The following is a 22,261-nucleotide window of genomic DNA, read 5'->3' as shown; positions in this document are numbered from 1 at the left end:
TAACTACTCCGATCCTGTTATGAGCCCCTCCTTCCAGAAGAGGTCAGGCAGCTGCACTACCAACATCCACCTTACACAGAAAAGCTGTAGACAGTTCTGGGTACCATGTCACCAAGCCCAGGTTCCCTTGCCACAGTAGCTGCACTGAGGACCAGGGGATTCAAACCTACTGTGACAGACTAGCAGAAGCAAGGCTGGCTCTCAAGATGGCTCTATGCACATTACCTCTACGAAAAGGCCCTGGTGGACTAAGAATGTCCCTCTCAGATATACTAGAGCAAGCAGGACAGAAAGAAGTGACATGGGAACATATCCTCAAATACCATGAGACACCCGCAGCCACCACAGCATGTCGGAGCCCCTGTGGAAGCTGCTTGCCACATTACCTTGAGCAGAGCTTGATGGACTCACAGTCCTCTTATGTTACCCACAAGTCAACAGCCCCTAGAACCTGCACCAATAGTTCTGGTGTTCAGAATAGGCCCACCTGCCAACACAGCAGGGTCTCTCCACCGAGCACCTCCTGAAAAACAGGCTCACACAGCACTAAACACTGAGCAGGGGTCTCTTCTGCGGGCTTGCCAGCACTGCCAGGGCAGGTTCGCATGATCTGTCCATATTTGAAGACAGAATCTGAGCAATGTCTAACCTGCCATGCAGGTGAGTAACAGAACCCTGATATAAGCCACCAATGCATTCCCAAGCTTCCTCTGCAGCTAAGTGAGACCAAGAAACAATTCTTGTCAACAAAATATAAGTAGAAGCTCTTCCAGCTGCTCTTGAGCATGCTCCTCCTCTCTAATCCTGCCTCCATTAAGGATGAAACTGTGAGTACTAGAGCCCTAGCTGCCATCTTGGACCACAAGGCCAAAGACTACATACATCCTGCAAGCACACACAAAATAAGCTGACGGAAGCCTGGACTGCCTTCCTGAGCACTATAACAGGGAATGAAGGGAACTTTGGACTGTCAAAGCCTTCGTTATGGCAAGCCTCTCATCACACAAGGGACAGCCCTTCCTTCACAGTGTGTGTTTGGAGCACAGTCCCTGTGTCCAAATGGCTATGGCCATGTAACCAGCATGTACGTGTGGTCTCACCTAGGGATACACATCTACAGACTTACTGCCTCAGAGTGCCCAGTGCCACAGCCTGGACTCCAGTTTCTCCAGACCCAGGGTGGATGCAACCCTGTCTCCCCTCCTGCAGGGAGAAGGCCACGAACAGGTTCAGCCACTGTTCTAGTGATATGTGACAAGGACTAAGTCATGTGACCTAGAGCTTAGCTTCTCCCTGAGACAATGGCTATCCCTCAACACCCTAGCCCGCCCACCCTAGAGACACTTGCCCCAGCCAGGCTCCAGGCCCACCTCACTCAGCACTACTGCTCTGCAAGAAGCAGAGCTTTTATTCTGGTATATCAAGTGACATGTGTGCCCCTCAATACAAGGAGAGGGAAAAAAGAGCATCTTACCTCAAAGGAACACTCAACACTTCTGTCATTTTTCGTGTGTGATAATCCCTTCAGGTCTATCTTTTCAACACTCACTGTAAAAACAAACACAAAATTGTAAGAAGGAAGTAAGACTTTGAGACACACACATTCACTGGGCACGTGACAAGTAGCTATTTCACACAAGGCTGCCAGAGCCAAGACCTGAGTAGTCCCTACACCAGCCTCACCTGACACTGGCATTTGGAAGACTAAGAGATAACCAGATACCAACCAAATCCCAAGAAACGATTTGTAGGGGGCTTCTTGGGACTGCAGGTTTGTGAGCCTTTGTGCTGTCCTTCAAGACAGTCAACTCCTGGGAAACCCATGACCATGCCTCCCCACGTGAATGTCTGTATGAGATGCCTGGCACATTCTTTGAGGGTCTCTCTTTATAGGCCTGCATGCTACTCACTGCTCAGCTTTGCTGCCAAGGCAAAAAATGGAAGCTCTGAGTGGCAAGGTCTGAGAGGAATCAAAGTGGTTCCCAGACACGATTACAAGGCTGGGGACAGAGCATCCTAACAGAGACTTGTTGTCCCCAAGGAGCTCCAAAGCTTCACTCTAGCTACAGGCACTGTTTCTGGGTCAGTCCGGACAGACACTCCCAATCCAGCTCTCCACTGGGCACACATGCTCCTCCGGAGGACAGTGCTGCTGATAATCCCATCCAGGGACTCAGCCTCTTCTGCCAGGCAACCACTGTCCACAGGCATGGCAGTCACATACCCACTGCATGAGGCAACGAGAGAAAAGCACAGTCACCTCCATGTTCTGCAGAGATTTCCACAGAGAACCCTACTGGTGGTTGGTGAAATCCTCAACAGGCTTTTACACACCCTGCAGGCACAGTCTTCGGGTGAGAAAGCCAGTCCTGTGAGATGCTGAGGGACAGCCCACAAGTTTTACAGACAGAAGACGTAGAAGGGAGGGAGTGTGCGACCCTCAGCAATGCAACCTGCTCTGTGTGGCTGCACTGCGAGCGTCCATTCTGGACACTGCTGCACGTCAGCGCACTCAGCCCCGGCACAGACCAGCTGCAGGAAAAATGGAGGCATGGCAGGAACCCACAGGGAAAAGAGATATGCCAGCATCTTGATGGCCAGTGTGGTGCCCCTGCCATTCCAGCCACTCCTTCAGCCAGAGGCCAGCAGGAAGTGACCCCTCTGCAGAGACTCAATGACATCATTGTAGACCACCGTCTTTCTCTAAGCAGCAGACTGCACACCCAGTGCCTACCCAGGCCAGAGAATCAATGTGTACCCAGTGTTCCCAGACCAAAGAGCATCAGAGTGCATGACAAAGGAAAAAGGAAAAGCCCGTTTGGACCAAGGGAAGTGACTCAGACCTGGACAGGAAAACGGGCAGGAAAATGGGCAAAGTAGATAAGTATCATTTAGCTGTTTGTATATAAGAGCATTTTGGAGCAAGGCCAATTGCTCACAGCCAGGCCACTGCCCATGAAATATGTTTTAAACCTAAGTAGAGACCTCACTGCTCTACTGCTGCCCTACAGCACCCAGCTAATTGTAGGCGCTTCCTCCAGGCTCCTGATACCATGGGCAGGGCAGTGGCTTAGCAGGTAAGGGTGTCTGCCATCAAGCCTAATGACCTGATTCAATCTCTAGGACCCAAGTGAAAGAAGGAGAGAACCATCTCTTGGAAGCCCTCTGACCTCCACAGATGTGCCATGTCACAGCACACACACTAAATAGATAAAAAAATGAATGTAGTAAGAATGTTTTAACACATCTTTAATCCCAGCAGTCGGGAGGCAGAGGCAGGTGGATCTTTGTGAGTTCGAGGCCAGTCTGGTCTACAAAGCGAGTCCTGGACAGCCAAGGCTACACAGAGAAACCCTGTCTCGAAAAACCAAAAAATAAATAATTTTTTTTTTTTTTTAGTTTTTTGTTTGTTTGTTTGTTTTTTGTTTTTTAGTTTTTTGAGACAGGGTTTCTCTGTGTAGCTTTGGATGTCCTGGACTCACTTTGTAAATCCACCTGCCTCTGCCTCCCAAGTGTTGGGATTAAAGGTGTGCGCCACCACCGCCCGGCTTAAAGAATGTTTTAAAACACCATGTTTCAGGACTGGAGAGATGGATCAGCGGTTAAGAGCACTGACTGCTTTTCCAGAGGTCCTAAATTCAATTCTCAGCAACCACATATGGCTCACAACCATCTATAATGTATATGTAATAACAGCACTGTATACATAATAATAAACAAATAGGTCTTTAAAAAAAAAAACACCTCACCATGTTTCATTACACTCTCCAACTTGGAGTCACTAAAAGCCATGGTTATAGGAACTGAAGTGGCTTAGTGGCAGAGTGCAAGCCAGGTCTGCATGCTCCAGCCCCAACACCACAAAGGCAAAACAAAGCTCACACAACTGACAACGATGAAGGACATGCAGGAGGCCAGAGACTAGAACTCTCCTCTGAGCAGCACCATGTACTGGGGAATTGTACATCTCACACCAATGCATCATGGTTGCTGCCACCTTTGTCCTTTGGACAAGAGAACCAGAGGCACCCACACAGCGGCACTGCAGCTTTGCAGCTACCCTTAGGGTACCAACAAAGCTGCACCCCAGAACACTGCCCACAGCTCTGAACAGCACCCAGGGCTGAGGTGTAGGGCAGTTGGCACCTTGGAAGCTCTATGGGAGCTAGGGAACGCCTTCCTCAGCCTTTCTTTATTTCTTTTAAGATTCACTTATTTATTTCAAGACATATTTATATGTAGCCCTGGCTGCCTGGATAAATTTATTTCCTTTTTTATTTTTATTCTATGTAAATGAGTCGGAGAGGTTTAATGGACGTTTTCTGGCTGTGACTGTTCTACCATCATTCCCTCTGTGCTTCGTTCTCTCTGACAGCCATTGCCACCCCAGGAATGGCTAGGGGTGGGGCAGGCCGTAACAGGGCACCGCTTGTGCAGTTCCCCACAAGATCCCACTAATACCTTACTACCAAGACTGCCACACTGGGTACAGGCCCAGCAACCATACCAACCCAGGAACACAAGCGAGGCTCACCATCTAGGACATTTTTGGGATAGTGGTTTGCATAGTCTGTTTTTACGTTCAGCTTCAAAATAAGCTTAAATAATAAGGGTCGGAGGAAAGCATTTCCAAAGGTTATTCATGCTTACTGATGCTGTTCAGAAATCAAGCTATATAAATACTCAGGAATTACTATTCCAAACAGGGAAGCCATTTTATCTCCTGAACAATGTACTGCTTGGCTTTCACCCCACAGAATGCTTTAACACTTTGGGGCAAAGCTTACACAGGGCGATTGTAAAACCTCAAGTCCAAAATCCAGTCAGTCAGGTTGACAGATGGACCCCCTGGGTCACCAGTCCTTAAGTCAAGTTGGGAGTCAGCTACTGGTACACTCACCTGCAGGCTGAGGCAGGGCGTGCAGATGCACATACCTGCGGGCTGAGGCAGGGCGTGCAGATGCACACACTCCTCTGCTCTGTGCAGTTCTTGGTTCTTGACCAACTTCCTCAGAAAGGCTATGTAAAGGACATCTACCTCCTGCACTAAGGTAAGGTCTGAGCATTGGCTTCCATTACACTTCCTTCTCTGTATCTTTCTGGGATCCACTGCACCACACTTCAGAACCAGCAGTGTGTGGGTCCATATGACCTCTTAGGTCTGCCCTAAGCTGTGTGATCTCGGGAAATAAAGCTGACTGCAGGTATGCAGAGTCATGTGAAGAGCTGGCATTGTGCCAACTGCTAGTGTGGACTAGTCACAGTTGATACACATCAAGGTCTAGGGGCAGAACACTGCAGTTGTCTTGCAGTTAATACCAGCCTGGTCTACACAGTGAGTCCAGGTCAGCCAAGGCTACACAGAAAAACCCTGTCTAGAAAAAACAAAACAAAACTTTTTAAATTAATGAAACCAAGGACATTAAAAAGGGATCCAAATTTCCCTGGTACCATACAGTGGCTCTGTTGGGACACTCACTTATAATAGAATTTGCCTTTGTAAACCTTCTTTCCTACTCAGTGCATTTCTTTTTTTTTTTTTTTTTTTTTTTCTTTTTTCTTATTTGGGGGGGGGACGACGACAGGGTTTCTCTGTGTAGCCCTGGCTGTCCTAGTCTCGCTTTGTAGACCAGGCTGGCCTCGAACTCACAGCCTGCCTCTGCCTCTCAAGTGCCTGCAAGGGCAAGCAGATCACTGAGTGTTCAAGACCAGCATGGTCTACAAAGTGAGTCCAGTACAACCAAGGCCACACAGAGAAACCATGTCTCAGGGGAAATCATGCTTTTATTTGGAGGTTTTTATTTAAGTCCAAGATTCATGAGGTTTAGTCTTTAAGCTGTTCTTCATCATGATAACATTATATAACAAAGCTATAAGCCTTCACGGTACACAACCAAAACACTACTCAGGCTGAAATCCTCCACTGTCTGATGGTGTAAAGTTACAACAGACATGATACATGTAAACATCAACTCCTTCATGCCCACCATTTGTAAGAACCCGATTATGAGACGTTTCAGATCTGCAGTTTAATCTCTGCCATGTCAGAAACAGACATGCTACTCCAGTTCTAGGAATAAAGGCACAGATGCTCCCGTACTGAGGATCACTAAGCTGCTTCCCCTTTGCTTGCACACGGAGAGGCCCCTAACCTCTTATGCTAGTAACAACTGACACAGAGACTGGGTCCTGAGGCCAGCTGTCTTTTGTACAATGGTTCCCAACCATGGCAGGGAGTGAGGGAGGCAACCACTCAACAGGCTTGTGGACTTCCCATCCCAAACCAATAGCTCTGCTCCTACACAGAAAGGTAAGAAAAAGCACAAAGAGAGACTGTACTCCTGGCGCTAACACTTTCCTTTCCTCCCTACTCTCTTCATCTCTGCATGTTCTCACAGGGCAAACATGTGCCCCAGGAGCTCACCTGTCACTTAAGTCTCATCTGCAAAGTGGGATATATTACCACTGGAATTAAGGGTTTCAGTTCCTAGAGTCTGAGAGCACTGTGAAATAATGGGAACACAATAAAATGCTTTAGGAATGCTAAAATCTCAAAGCCTGACTATTCTGTAAATCCCTTCATATTGCTGTAAGACATCCAAGACAGCAGAGAAAAGCTGAAACTGGACAAAAATTCAGATGAAGTGACCACAGATCAATAACCAGCACAGAGAAAGGGACCATGAGAAAGGTACTGAAAACTGAGCTAGCTCCTGGTGGTTTTTCAATTCTACCCAGAGGCTAGAGAGGCTCCTCAGTGGTTAGAGCACAGGCTCCTCTTCCAGAGGACCTGGGTTCAGTTCCCATCACCCCATGCAATTACTCATAACTTTCTATAACTCCAGTCCCAGGACACCAATGCCCTTTTCTTTTCTTTTCTTTTTTTCAAGACAGGGTTTCTCTGTATAGCCCTGGCTGTTCTGGACCAGGCTGACCTCAAACTCACAGAGATTCACCTGTCTCTGCCTCCCAAGTACTGGGATTAAAGGCATGCGCCACTGTAAGGCGCAGCCACACCCATTAATGCCGGCGACCTTTACCACTTGGCGGCAACCGTTACCGCTCCCGCACATGCGCAGACATAAGCCCTCTCAATGCACCCCTCCCGAACAGGGGTATGCAAATGAAGCACTCCAACACGGCCCTCTCGACTGCGGGCATGCTAATGAGGCATGCTAATGAGGCATCCAAATGTAACCAATGAGACTTTGACACGCCACATACAGACAGTATTTAAATGACGTGCTCGCAGGCATTCGGGGTCTTTCGCTTCAGCTTCAAGGGCGCTTCCAATAAAGCTCGATTGAGAAGAATCCTGGTGTCTGCGTCGTTCCTGCCAGCGGGAGGGCACAACACGCCACCACACCCAGGTTGCCCTTTTCTTTTTCTTTTTCTTTTTGGTTTTTTGAGACAGGGTGTCTCTATGTAACAGAGCCTTGACTGTCCTGGACTCACTTTGTGGACCAGGCTGGCCTCAGATGCACAGAGACGTGCCTGACTCTGCTTCCCAAGTGCTGGGATTAAAGGTGTACACTACCACCCCCGGCATCCAATGCCCGTTTCTAATGTTCACAAGTACTACACAGACATGGCACAGACATACATTTAGACAAAACACCCATACATAAGATAAATCTTAAAAAAAAAAAAAGAAAAGAAAAGAAAAAGGAAAAGGTAAAAGAAAAAGAAAAGAAAGAAAGAAAAAGACAATGAACTCCACAACCCTGGCCCTTGGTTATATCTCAGGAAAAAGCACTTTGGCACAAGGTGGATGCTCTGTGCGGTCTGGACGGTGCACAGAGGAAGCAGCCTACACTCCAGGTGCCAACTCCATTAGGGTGGGACAAATGGTCAACGAAGGAACACAGTCTCCTGGGAACCACACGCACCATGTGCACTGTGACCTTCCCAGGATTGCTGTTACCCACTGTACTCTACTGTGCCATGGTCTCAAGACACAGATGTAGCACAGTAGCAAGGAAGCACACTGTCGTGAACTGCAACCTAGCAGAGCAGACAGCACTTAGGCAGAATGAGCACAAGCCTTTAAAGCAGCAGCATGGAACATGCCTGTGAGATAAAAAGCTGGTGCCTGGGACACAAAAGATAGAGAAGGGCAGAAGGACCAGCTCAAGTTACAGAAGGCACGGACACATGAGCGAGGAGCAAACCCAGGCAACCCAGAGCAGAGTTGGTCAGCCTCCCATGAGTATCAGAGTACAGGAGCAGTCAAGGCAGGCCGGCCTAACTCTGCTAAGATCTGGCCCCACCAACAAGCTCATCCAGTTTAAAATACTGACCCTGTGACTGCCTAGGTGCTTCCTGAGCCAATGTGGCAGACAGTGAGGAGGACCAGGGCCTGCGATGAGAGGTCCATCAGCTACAGGGCCACACTGAGTAACCCACACTCGCCCAGAGGCATAGCAGTGTGAAACTTCACTAAGGCTGGTGGCATTGGCCAAGTGAAGACAGATCAGAATCGACTAGGTTGGGAAAGAAGTGTTCTACAGCCCAGCTACTTAGATTCTAGGCCTTGTTCTGCTGAGAGGATAATTAACCTTTTCCTCCCCTCCCTTAATAAACACTAGTATTTAAAGTTCATATTGCTGATATTTGGGTTTCTTGGGAGATTCAGGAAGATAGCCCCTCTGAGCACAGTGATGACACTTAAGTCCCAACAGTCCACAGCTCTGTAGAGTGCATTCCTCCGACCTGCACCTGGGATCTCCCACTAACATCCAGCATCCCTCACCCACCTTTGCAATGTTTTCCCAAAGGCCTCTTGGGCAAGGACTCCTCCGTGGAATGTGCTGATGTATGCAATGCATTCTCCAGACTATTGCTGATGCTGCTGACAGGGGTCTCAGTTCTGGACGCCACCTGAGGAGACAGTATCATCTTCTTAGTTTTTTCTGCACAACTTGCTGAAAGTCTCACACACATGTGGCTTCAAGTTTTCCTACCATAAACTATGCACTTCCCGAGAAAGAGGAAACACCACCATTCACTCCTTTCCCCAAGCCCATAAATGGTTCCGGGCTTCTATCTAGGATGGGTCATCAGACAGAACAGCAGTCTTAGCCATGGTGGCATGCACCATATGCCTTCATATGCTACAAAACCCAGTTTTTATATCTTTAAATTAAATGCTTTCCTGTGACAAATTCTGCAGAGCTTTAGAAGCCACAGAAAAGCAAAGAACAGCACATCTGGCTAGGTACAATTTTTGAATAGCACACAAGAGAATCCCACAGCAATTCCACTTCCAGGGATGTTGTGTAACCGTTCCCTCCCAGACTGATACATTCCATCCTCAAGAAAGCTCTTTGAGCACGAAGGTAAACAATTCAAGGTGGTTTCAGGAAGTCCCGGAAACTGACCAGATTCACTAGGCCCCTCCCTGCCAGAGAAACAATAAAAGCTGAGAGTCTCTTCAGATGCAAGGAAGCTACACAGCAAAAGCTCTCAGATAGTGAAGCTGAGCTGGCAAGATGGCTCTCAGGGAACAGCTGAGCAGACAACTCTGGAGCAGACCAGATGCATGGAAGAGTGTTAGACCAACCAAGGAACCTGGAAAGGATGCTCTCCAGCTGGCTGAGCTGCCTGAAGGCTAGGCCGTGTGTTCCAGGTTCCCAGCTTTGTGAGCTGTCACCTGTGGAGTGCGACTTAGTGATGTAAATGTCCTATACGTAACACATCACCATAATCATGTAAGTAACCTCAATAAAACAAATTGGTTCACTAGACTGGACTTTGATTTGGTAGTATTCGTGCTTTGCTCGGCCCTGGAATCCCAATCTGGAGCAAGTAGACATGTGCTGCATCTCCTCAAGAAAAGTTCTGTCACACAATAGGATTTGCCACATCAATGCTCTTACACAGGAAGAGACCTGACACCAAAAACTTCATTATTCAGAGACAGGGACCCTATGATACACACTATGGGACACCACAGCTGGACTGTGACACTGCTAGTCTCTGCCTTTTCTAGGGGTAAGGAAAAGATTCTTGTGTTGATACACACAGAACTGGAACCATAGGAAGAAGCCTTGGTCAGCTGAGTGGATGCAGAAAAGGAGATGGGCTGCAGAATCCTCCACCTCCCCCCCACCCCCCCATAACAGCCCAAATAGCCTAAATATAATTTAAAAAAACAAAACAAAACAAAAAACAATGCTTTCGGGCCGGGCGGTGGTGATACAGGCCTTTAATCCCAGCACTTGGGAGGCAGAGGTAGGTAGATCATTATGAGTTCAAGGCCAGCCTGGTCTACAAAGTGAGTCTAGGACAGGCAAGACTACACAGAAAAATCCTGGCTCAAAAAACCAAACCAAAACAAAAAAAGGCAATGCTTTCATTTCGGTCTTAAGATCTTGAAGTTTCTAATATTAGGAGAAGGCCCAAGATTTTAAATTAGGCAAAAGACTTGTGAGTTCCACAACTGAGCAGCCTGCTGTGTGTGCCACAGGGGTGTGAAATGGAGGAACTAGCAGATATTCTCAGTCCAGCCTTTATCCTGAGCAGTGAGCAGTTGTGATATGCTGCTCCTGATATCCTATCCCTGTGCCCATGGCTTTCCATTGTTTCCTGCCTGATGGTGGCAGGTGTCACTGGCCTCTGAAGAACCTGAGGTTGAGGCAGACAACCACTGAGTTTGTCAGAGCCACTCAGTAGAAGTTTGGCCAAACTGGGGTCAAGAAGGCTTGGTGGTCTATGCTTTAATCTCAGTATTAGAGAAACAGATTGGTTGACCTCTGTGAGTTAGAGGCCAGCCTGACCTACATTGTGAGTTCCAGGGCAGCTGGAGTTACATAGAGAGCCCTGTCCTAACAACAACAAAGGCTTACTCTGCGTCCAGTATTCAGTGGAGCACAACATACGCCTATAAGCAGTGTGCCACCAGCCTGTCTATGAACTTTAACGAAACTCAAGAAAATAAATCCTAGCTATTCATTCACTTTAGAAAGGCAATTCATGGGGCTGGAGAGACGGCTGCTCTTTCAAAGGTCCTGAGTTCAATTCCCAGCACCGACATGGTGGCTCACAACCCTCTATAAAGAGATCTGGTGACCCCTTCTAGCATGTAGGCATTACATGCAGGCAGAGCATTGTGTACATAATAAATCTTAAAAAGAAAGGAAGGAAAACTGATAGGCAGACAAACAACTCACTGTGGCTAACATTACCAAGAAGTTATCATGAAATTTAAATTTGGATCTGGGGGTGTCGGTAGAGTGCTTGCCTAACATACATGAATTTCTAGGTTTGATCCCCCAACACTCCATAAACCAGGCAGAACGGAGTAAACCTGTAATCCTAGCATCCAGGAGGTAGAAACAGAAGGATCAAAAGTTCAAGGTCCCCCTTGGTTATATAGTAAGTTCAATGCTAACCTGGGCTGCATGATATTCTGTCTCAGGAAGGGAGAGATGGAGGGAGGGAAGGAGGGAGGGAAAGAGGGAGGAAGGGAGGGAGGGAGGGAAAAAGTAAATAAAGAGGGTTGGGCAAAATGGCTCAGTGGATAAAGACATTTGACTTACAAGCCTGAGTTCAATCCTTGAAAAAACAATAAAGAGGTAGGAGAACTGATCCCCGGGGGTTGTCTTCTGACTTCCACAAGCATAGTGTTATAGTGACATGTGCCCCCATCATACACATACACAGTAATAATAAAGTTATAAGAGACACCAAAGAATGTTAAGTTCATAAGCCTGCCACTTCAAATGTGCCTAGAATCCCTGCACCTGGAAATCAAAATGGAAGGATCCTAAGTTCCAAACCAGCCTCAACTATACAGCAAGCTGCCTTCTGTTTAGCAGTTTCTTTCTTCATCATTCAGCAGTTGAACATGAAGACCAGGAATGCCTTTCTCCACTAACCAACCCAAAAGAAGTAGACAAGACACATCCCTATTGGGAGACAAGACTCTTAAGTAACTTTGTGAGCAGCTCAGGTACAGCCTTTCAGTTACATGGCCACCAGCCACGAGCAGCCTGTCCTGGCTGCTTAAGTCAAACAGCTCCTGACTACATCCTGGTCCCAAAGGGAGGCCAGAGTTGCTTTGACCAGTCACAGGAGACCAGCACCCCCATCACCAGAGAGCCACTAGCAAACCCCAGCTCCTACCCTAAGACAACAAGTGAAGGCAGTAGGGGTGTGCTGACAACAGGCCTCACCAGAGCAGCCCTATGCACCCAGGCCAGAGTCCTACAGAGGCTTAGCCTTGTGTGGTGGCAAGTACTGAGACGCCAGGCTGAGATAAGGACCACTTCACAAAGTACCAGCTTGCCCATGCGTAAGTGACAGGAAGCATTTCCTGTGTCCATGTAGACTCAGCCCATAGCTAAAGCTGCTATCCCCAAGCCAGGGGCCGGGGCCAGGGCCAGGTCAGGGTAAGGCTGTGAGCTGCCTGATGAAAACACATGCAGGGGGAAAATGCTTTAAAAAGTGATGAACCCGAGGCCAAATCTGCCTGCCTGCCTGGTCTTCCTCCTCTGTCTCTTGCTCCCTCCTCCCCTCTCTATTTACACTGAATGCTGCCTTCAACTGCAATTCCCAGAAATGCTGTTTTAGGTTATTTTTGGTTAGGTTAATTTGTCCACATGACCCACAGTTCGACTCAGATGCTCTCTGACTCACTTTTAGCAGAGCTCCAGTGGTCTGATGTGCATGCTGCCCTCCATCCTGTGCAAGGCCTGTAGACTAATCCACAGATCCCCTCTCTACGTTTCCTGTGAGTTCAAATCCTTTCTGAGCAAAGCACCTTACTTTATTTCCAAGGAACGATCACAGGCTCTTCTGTCCAGTTAACTGTCCTTTCATTATCATGGCCAACACTCCAAGACCACCAAGGCCTGTAGCACAGCTCACAGAGACCCAGGCAGGCACCCCATCCCATTTACCTAGCCTTCTCAACCTGGCCCAGTGGACACACAGTCCCTCCTATAAGAGTAGACCTGGGCATGAGCACCACCAGCCACAGGGTTGAGCCAGTCAAGTCCCTCAGCACAGTGCTAACTGAACAGACGTGACAGTGTAAAACAGTCAAAATGAGTTAAGTATATGTATATGTGTATATATACATACATATATAATATATATTAAAAATTTATTTATTATTAATGTACACAGTATTCTGTCTGCATATACACCCATAGGCCAGAAGAAGGCATCAGATACATTATAGATGGTTGTGAGCCACCATGTGGTGCTGGGAATTGAACTCAGGATCTCTGGAAGAGCAGACAGTGCTCTTAACCTCTGAGCCATCTCTCCAGCCCACAAGTTAAGCTTTTGAGACAGTGTTTTACTTTATGACCCACAATGGCCTCAAACTCACAGTGATCCTCCAGCCTTAGCCTCTTGAGTACTAAGGTTATAGGCACACACCACCATGGCTAACTTTATTTTCTAGTTTTCTGTTTTCCAACTTTCCTACAAAGAGCAGATACTACTTTTAGGAAAAGAAGCTAAAGATCCAGTCTAACTATAGACACATTGCTACCAGGTACGAGCCAACTCAGAAAGGCATACCCAGCTGTTCCTCCCTTCTACAGCCTCCACACCCATCCCACAAGCTGGGTCCCAGGGTACTTCTCCACTACTGCAAGGGGGTGGGAGACACCTGATCAAGCTCCCAGATGCCCTGTTTCTGACTGGGAAGATGACAACTTCAGGGTAACAAGTGAAGAGGGTAAGACAGTGGTCAGGAAACCACCACAGAGCCAGGGCCTAACTGGCAGGAAGAGCTACTGAATGCGGGGGCTGGGCCTTTAGGCGTGAGAATACGTGTAGAGCCAAAGCAACAGGAGCTGGCACTACCACCAACACAGTCTAGTCAACCAGCAGCCAGGCCTAGGCAGGAAGAGTAACATCTGCTATATGCTTTCAAGTCAAAGTAAAAAAATAAAAAAGAAAACCAATCTGTAAGCACTTTACTAAAATAGTCATTATGTGTCTCTAAACCAGAACAAGAAAACAGTTTAATAGTGAAAGCTATTTGCTGACTTAGGCCAAATGGAAGCCAGTGCTAACCAAAACCCACTTTCCACACAAAACATTCATTTTAATGTGTCTTCCAAGATAGAGAAAATGAAGAAAAAGAAAGAAGGCAGACTGCTTGGCTATGGTACTGGGAGGAATCCCTAAGGTGGCAGCAGAGCAGGTTTCTTCCACAGCAGTGAGGTCTTCTAGGACACACAGACCACCACATCCTGCATCTACATGGGCAGCTACTCAACACAGCCAGGGGTGGGGGGAGCCAAGGCCTGCTGGAGGAACCCTGCCAGGCTGGGAACTGTGTAAACAGGCTCCTCCTGGTGCACTAGTTTATGGTGCTAAAACCTGTCTCTCCACAGATGTGACTGGGGCTGGCTACCATCTAACAGCTTACAGCTTCTGCCTTAAAGTCAACCCTACTACACAGCATTTCATCCCGAGGTGTCCACAGTGAGTCCAGGCACTAGAGACAGAAAGGAGCAGGGTGGTGAGCCCCCACCAGCCTCCTATAGTCAAGATCCATGGCCTGCACACGTGCCCTTGGAAACCCTGGGCCATACACTGGTTGTGCATGCAGCTGGAGGACACAGGCGGCCTCTCTCAGAGGCTGGATCACCTTCAGGACTAAGGCTGCTGGCTCTCAGGAGCAGACCAAAACGGGGCCTGCTACACAGACTCCACCAGCTGTCACACAGCACGGTCAGAAGGCACGCACAGGCAGAAGGAATTCTGTGCAAATCACCTCAGATTCAGACTGAGACGTCAATGTCTGCTCTATGATGGGTGCTGAGGAGCTGCGGGCTGGATAGAGGAAGCAGGAAGGGCTACAGTCGCCAAGGAAAGGTCCACTATCAGCAGTGAAATGCGATCACGACCATGAAGGTGAGGGAGTGCTCAGAGGCCAAGTTTAAATGTTTGAAATTGTGTATATGTATGAGTATGTTTACATATGTGCAGGTGGCGGCAGCGGCCAGAGGAGTCACATTGCTCCCAGAGTTTGTTACACATGGCTGTAAACTGCTTGGTGTGGGTGCACTCAATCAAACTCAGACTCTGGGAGAGCAGTATGTACTCCTAACCCAAGTCACCTTTCCAGGCTAAATTGTTGGTTATTGTTTGAAGCAGTGTCTCTCTATGTAGCCTTAGCTAGCCTGGAGCTTCCTATGTAGATCAGGCCACCTTGAACTCACAGAGACCTACCTGCCTCTACCTCCTAAGTGCTAGAATTAAAGGTATGTATCACCATGCTTGGTGACTTATTTATTTTTACTTTATTCATGAGTTTTTTGTCTCTGTATACACCTGTGTACCATGTAGATAGGCATAAGGTTATCGTGTAGTTTAAATCCTCATTTCCTGTCTAGATGTTGTGTAATCTCTGCTCCCCAATTGTCCCCCTGTTATGTCAATAAAGCAGCTTACAGCCAATAGATGAGCAGGGGAGAGAATAGGGCTGGACTTCAGCCAGCCAGGGAAGAGGAGTTAGGGAGAGAAAGAGAAGAGTAGGCCAAGAGGAGAGACCCAAGGAAGAGAAAGAAAGATCTGGAGCCAAGGAAAGCTACAAAAGTGTGAGCCTTTGTCTGCAGGCAGAAGGACGGATGCTCTCTCCGGGTAAGCTTCGTGCTCGGACATAGGTGAGCGCACCCCCTGTTGGCAACAGGCCGCCAGACCCAAAAGTGTTAAAGGATAGTTTTTTGTAGACCCTAACCCACACAAAAGGTGTCAAAAGCTGGCTCAAAGGTACCCTGGAGACAGCCCCTAGAGCCCCGGGAAGTGTCCTGGGAATGTCTTCTGCTAAGTAAGCTTAGTTTAAAAACCCAGGGGCTGGACAGCACCCGCCTCCATCCCTTCCCCATAGCTCTCTGCCCTTCTCCTTTTAAGCTTGGTGAAATAAAATCTAGTTGTTAATTCTTTTGTCTTTATTTTAATAAAGTGTAGTTCGGCCTTTCGCAAGCCAGAGACCCGCTTCCCCCTCTGGAAGGGATGCAGATTTCTCTTGTCTCAACCAGGCTGAGCATGGCTACCCTGAGCATCCTCCTCCCTGCCCAGAAGGCCTTCTCTGTGACTGGTTCTCAGGGCGGAGCATTCTTCAGCTAGGCTCCATAAGGCTGGGGGGGGAAAAAAACTTCTGTGGCCAGATTTTCAGCCCAGCCTTTCAGAAAAAAGAACCCGCACAAAAGTGTAAGTAGCACTGGGATGTTTGCTAGAAGTAAGACAAATAACACAGAGGGTTAAAAACAGACTTAAGCTGCTCAAGACTGTGTTGTAAGCCTTGTATTATAAGAGTCTCAATCATTTGTGTGATAACCAGGTTAAGAAATAAGACAGAAAAAGTTTTGTTTTGGTTTGGTTTGGTTTTTGGTTTTTCAAGACAGGGTCTCTCTGTGTAGCCTTGGCTGTCCTACACTCGCTTTGTAGACCAGGCTGGCCTCAAACTCCCAGCGATCTGCCTGCCTCTACCTCCCCAGTGCTGAGATTAAAGGCGTGCGCCACCAGACCGGCCCCTGACAAAAAAATGTTTTGTTAAAAATAAATTCAAGCCAGGGCAGTGGTGGCACATGCCTTTAATCCCAGCACTCTGGGAGGCAGAGGCAGGTGGATCTCTCTGAGTTCGAGGCCAGCCTGGTCTACAGAACAAGTTCCAGGACGGCCAAGCCTACACAGAGAAATGCTGTTCCAAAAAAAAAATTTTTTTAAATAATAATAAATTTAAAAAAGAAAAGAAAAGTTGGCATGGTGGCACACTCCTTTAATCCCAGCTCTCAGGAAGCAGAAGCAGGCAGATCACTGTGAGTTTGAGGCCAGCCTGGTCTAGAAAGTGAGTCCAGGACAGCCAGGACGACACAGAGAAACCCAGTCTCGGGAAAAAAAAAAAATAATAATAATAATAACTTCAACAGTACCACATGTGTGCAGGGCTCCCAGAGGCCAAAGAAGGGTGTGAGACCCCCACTGGAAATGAGATTACAGGCATTTTGTGAGATATCATGTGGGTGCTGAAAATCAAACCCAGTTCCCAGGTCCTCTGGAAGAGCAACCCGTGCTCTAACTAATGAGCCATCTCTCCAGCTCCCAGTGGCCAAGTTCAAGGGGCACAATAAACCCTGGTACAAGAAGCCCACTCCAGTACACCAAAGGCTGCCATCAATAGTAAAGCAGCAGGGCTGGAGAGATGTCTCAGAGGTTAAGAGCACTGACTACTCTTCCAGAGGTCATGGGTTCAGTTCCCAGCAGCCACATGGTGGCTCACAACCATCTATGGTGTAATCTGATGCCCTCTTCTGGCCTGCAGATGTACATGTAGACAACTGTATAAATAATCAATAAATAAATCTTTTTAAAAAAATTTTTTTAAAGTAAAGCAGCAAAGCATACCCCAGCCTTCCTCTTCTAGAGAACCTGACAGGCAGAGAGACTCACCTCACAGCGATCCACCTGCCTCCTGAGTGCTGAGATTAATGGCATGTGCAACCATACATCTCAGAAAAAAATGAAGTTTTAAAAGTGGAAGTTTCAGAACCAGAAAATGGCATTTCTGAACTAAAAAATGCACCAGAGGGCTTAGCAGCAGGTTCGAGATGACAAACACTATGACTTTTAGCATGGGTCCATGGAAGGTGCCCCAGCAGCAGGAGGGAGGTCTGGGAGGACACCTATGGAGAACAAGCAGGTAATACACCTGCAACTGCATTCCCACAGGAATCAAACATAGGGCTGGAATGTCTTACTGAACCCCCAAATTCAGCAAAAGGCATAAATTCACAGCTCCAAAATGTCCAGAAAGCACCCAGCAAGCAACCGCAGAAGAGCATGCACATAGCAGAGCCATCAACACAACAAGAAAATCCTGAGCCCAGCCTGAGGGTGACACAGGCACAAGGGAGGCACTGTGCTTTTTAAAGTGCCAAAAGAGGAAAAAAAGCTAGCGACCAAGAGTCCTGAACTCACTGACAATATCCTCTGATGAGACAGGCAAAAGCAAAGCTATGTGCCAGCACATGCTGAAAGGATGTATTACCAAGCTAGGGCTCCTAAGGGAAGAAAAATCACAAAATGGTAACTATGTGGGCAAATGTGAAAGACTACACTCACTTACTCAAGATGGTTTTGTTCTGTAGCCCAAGCTGACCCTGAACTTGTGGTCTTCCTACTTCAGCCTTCCAAATGTTGGGATTACTGGTATGTACCACCACTTTCTGCCCCCCACCCTCACACACAGGGGGGGGGGGGGGGGAAGAGAACACAAGCTGAACTAAGGTGTAAGAGCCTTATGCATACTAAGTTAAATTTCTGCCACTGTGCTTCAGCCCAGTCTCTCTTCATCTTGATTAAAAACAAATAAATAAACCAAAAACTTCTTTCCACAGAAGCAGACTACTATACCGTACTCTGGCTTAGGGCCTGCCTCCCCTTAGGTGGGGGGATGGCCCATCACAGGTGTGAACTACTGTACATTCAAAGTAGACTGGAAAGGTACGACTACAGCACTAAGAATCTTTCAGCAGGAAGGAAGACAAGGGGGGAAAAAAATCCAAGTCCACAACTCTGCTAAATGAAGCCTTCAGCATACACAGAAGTAACCAGTGGTAGAAAGGTGACAAAAAAGAAGAAAGAAAACAAGCAAAAAGACCTGAGGAAGGGAGGGGATGAAAAGGAGGAACGGAGGAGAAAATGGCCCCTTCTCTACCCTGACAGAGGCTTATTGCCCACACTGGCTCGCACAGCTGTCAAAACACAGGGTTCGGGGAAGATCATGCACTTGCCCAGGGTAAGTTTTGCCTTTAAATAAATCACAGAGAACTACTGGTGTGTAGGTCTGAGCAACACTAGGCCTGAAGGTTCCAGGGCAGTCCTGGGAGAGGACTACGGCTCACAACCGGAGTCCTGCAAGTTGTCCCACTGCCCTGAATGCCTACTCTGTGACCTCCTGGAGCAAAGCTGAGTTCCCATCTCATTCTCCTAAGATCCGCTTCATCTCTAACAATGAACTAAAACAAATGCCATCATCATTTTGTCTTCACATAATAAAACAGCCACCAACTGATGCCACCTTTGCATATCTGTTTTTCTTGGTGCCAAAAGAGGAACATAGGTCACCTAACTCTGTGGTGATGAGTCAGCATATCCTGGACTGCACTGGGGCCAGTGCTGAGCACAGAGCAGGTGTGAGCTACCATCACCGTTAAACTCCCTCCTTGGACCCTTGGCCCTGAAGGGGAAGGGGAGGCGGTGAGAACCCCCTCATCCATCCCTGGGTGGCTCCTGCTCTCTTTACAGCACAGGTGCCTACCACAGGTGCTCTCAGAAGACTGCCCTCCCAGCCTGCCATGCCTGCTGACCATCAGCACCCTGCACAGAAGCCTCTGCCCCATCTCAAGAACCCTGGTGCTTGGCAACACATGGGCACACCACACCAACCTTCCCCCCCCCCCCCCCCCCCCCCGCCACTTGACACCTTCAAATAGCCCTTCAACTTCACCTAACACAGCCGCAGGAGAACAGTTTACTCAAGTGTCCTCATGCCTCACAGGGCCCTCACACTGGGTGCATCTGCTCAGGAGCCTGTGCATTCTATGTTGGCAGTGAAGACAGCACAAAGCCAAATGCCACTTCACAGTGGTTTTCTTCCCTGAGAGCTGTGCAGCCAGCTCTGGGGAAAGAGCAACTCTAAGGACAGAGGATGAAACTCCCTAGAAACAGCCCACAGTACAAGAGAAAAATAGTTCCTGCCATACCACTGGCCACAGCACCAGTCCCTCCCCTCTTGCCACTGGCTGGATAGATGTCCCTTGGCATGGGCAGTACAGGGATGGTGGGAGATCACCATCTCTATGTGCCAGTGAGTGAGTCTTTCAACAGAAACACAAAGACATCTGTGATCATACCAGACCGACGATCTCTAACGATGTAATGAAAAGATTGGCATGTGTGAGCCATTAAGTGGGCAATGGGGCAGGCACACCTACACAGGCTCATGGTGTGGGGAAGTCAGGGAACAGAGGAACTGCAAGAGGAGATGGTGTGCAGAGTCAGGCATGCCCTATGGGAACTGCAAGACAGGTAGAGGGAGCCCACAGCATCTTCCCAAGACCATATGCAGACACCACCACAGTACCTGCCATTGGCAACCAGGCCCAGGGCAAAGTCTCAAGTTAGGCACACTGCTGTGACTTCTTTTCTTTTTCTTTCTTTCTTTCAAAGATTAATCCAGTGTTCCTAATCTCTGAGCCATCTCTCCAGCCCCACTACTGTGATTTCTAGGTAGAGATAAGGGACCAAGCTTTTGGAGATTTCAATAAAAAAAAAAAAAAGGCAAGAAGCTGTAAACTTTCTTATCCAGGTTGAACAATGAAGAAATGTACCATATATGTGTATTCTGCACAGCACATGTCCCAGGTACCATCTGTGCCCTATGCATACACATTGTACCATATTATCTCTCCACATAAGAGTTGCAGGGAGCAAAAGAGGAAAGGAGTGGACAAGAGAGAAATAGACCCAGGCTATGATGCTATACAGGACTTGCCAAGTAACCTTCAGAGGGGACAAGGATGCCTAGACAGCCTGGGATCTTGGGAGGGGGAGGAGTGAGCAGCTTGCCTTGATGCAGACCAGCTGACTAGGGATGCTCACTTGGAGCTCCAGCCCTGGTTGGGCAAATAAGATGGGGGGGGGGCGCCACAGGGGCACAGTTATCAGAAAGAATGCAGGGGGGGGGGATCAAAGCTGAAAATATCATGAATTATACAGCTAAAAGAAGAAAAAAAAAGAAAGAAGAAAAGACAAACTAGCCTTGTCACACAACTGCAGAGCAGCCAACCAAGCCCCATCCCACAAACCACCATGTTGGGAGCTGCTCAACAGCCATGTTTGCTCACAACTAAAACCGAAAGTTGGTATCCCCTGGACAAGGAAGGAGTGGCCAGGATCAAGACGCATAGACTCCACCTTGGAAGACAACACAGGAGCCGGCCTGTACTGGTGCACAACTACAGTCCTAGCTCTAGGGAGCCTGAAATGGGAAGATCATGAATTCCAGGCAAGCCTAGGCTAGCTACAGAAACTCCACCTCAAAATAAGCAAATTAACTAAAAAAAAAAAAATTGTTGTTGTTTTGTTTTTTGAGACAGGTTTTCTCTGTGTAGCCCTGGCTGTCCTGGACTAACTTTGTAGACTAGGCTGGCCTCAAACTCACACAGCAATCCGCCTGCCTCTGCCTCCCGAGTGCTGGGATTAAAGGCGTGTGCCACCACCACCTGGCTTCTGACTAAAATTTTAACAACAACAAAATCCTCCTACACACCCACAAAACCATCCAGACAGTTCAGAAGCAAATGCAGAAAGTGACAGAGTGTGTGTAGAGAGAGCAGCTCCACTTAGGGAGTAAAGACCATCATCTGGCAGACAGTGCTAAGAGACTGGCATGGACAGTGCCAAGGTCACACCAAATTAGTTTCAGTTGGAACAATTCAACAGAGCCTGAACAGAGTCTGACTAGAAGACACGGGGGAGCATCTTCACTTACGTTGCATCATACTTAACATGTACACATCACATATGTACCCTTCACAGTACAAGTGATCTAGAACAAATTTCTACTCAGGCCACAAACCAAAGGCCATACAACAAACCAAACTGTGTGGAAAGTCAAAGATGAGAAAACAAACACAACTCCTAAAGTCAACGTCCTTACAAGCACACACCACAAAGACCCCATTACCTGGTGGGAAAGAGCAGGGAATGTGACAATGCACCAAGTGGTAAAGTGGTCCCCTAAGAAGATGTACAACAGCACCTGGACAGGACCCTGAGGATGGTTCTCTCTGAACAGCAATGACCAAGGTCTGCTACTACAGTGGCAGGTGTGGGGACAGGAGCAAAGAGGCACCCTCTGCTGCAGCCTTAAAGAGCACAGACAGACTGACAGACAGACACAGACACACTACAGTGTCTGCTGGTGCGCAGCGAGCTGTATCATGGGGATGGTGCTGGTGACACTCGAGCAGGTATATGGCCATGTCTACAAGCGCAAGGTGAACAATTCAGTCATATTCATATGGGTGGCAGTGATGCTGACAGACTGACTGCACAGGAAGAATCCAACGGATGGCTGTATGAGGAAGGAACATGTAGGTACATAGAATCACTCCCCAAATTCTAAAAAGAACTGTTCTATAAAAGGGATTACGTGGCTGGTGAAAGGCAACAATTGTTTTGGGTTTTTTGTTTGTTTGTTTGTGTTTTGGGGCAGTCTTGCTATGTA

The 22,261-nt window shown here is 47.8% G+C and overlaps 1 protein-coding gene across 2 annotated transcripts in view; it reads right to left on the bottom strand.

Moving 5' to 3' along the window:
* ZCCHC14 (zinc finger CCHC-type containing 14) overlaps positions 1–22,261 on the bottom strand; it is a 44,653-nt gene that overhangs the window by 15,634 nt on the left and 6,758 nt on the right. For both annotated transcript variants that reach the window (XM_084757685.1, XM_084757686.1), the window contains exons 2-3: positions 8,757–8,880; positions 1,475–1,548 (exon numbers count right to left, since the gene is read on the bottom strand). In XM_084757685.1, coding sequence (XP_084613811.1) covers positions 1,475–1,548; positions 8,757–8,880 — 198 coding nt within the window. The remainder of the gene's footprint in view (positions 1–1,474; positions 1,549–8,756; positions 8,881–22,261) is intronic.

The sequence above is a fragment of the Acomys minous genome (genome assembly GCF_964271855.1).
Source record: "Acomys minous genome assembly, chromosome: 14".
NCBI classification, from domain to species: domain Eukaryota; kingdom Metazoa; phylum Chordata; class Mammalia; order Rodentia; family Muridae; genus Acomys; species Acomys minous.
The sequence above is the reverse complement of the archived record's forward strand: the minus strand, read 5'-3'. Positions and strand labels throughout refer to the sequence as shown.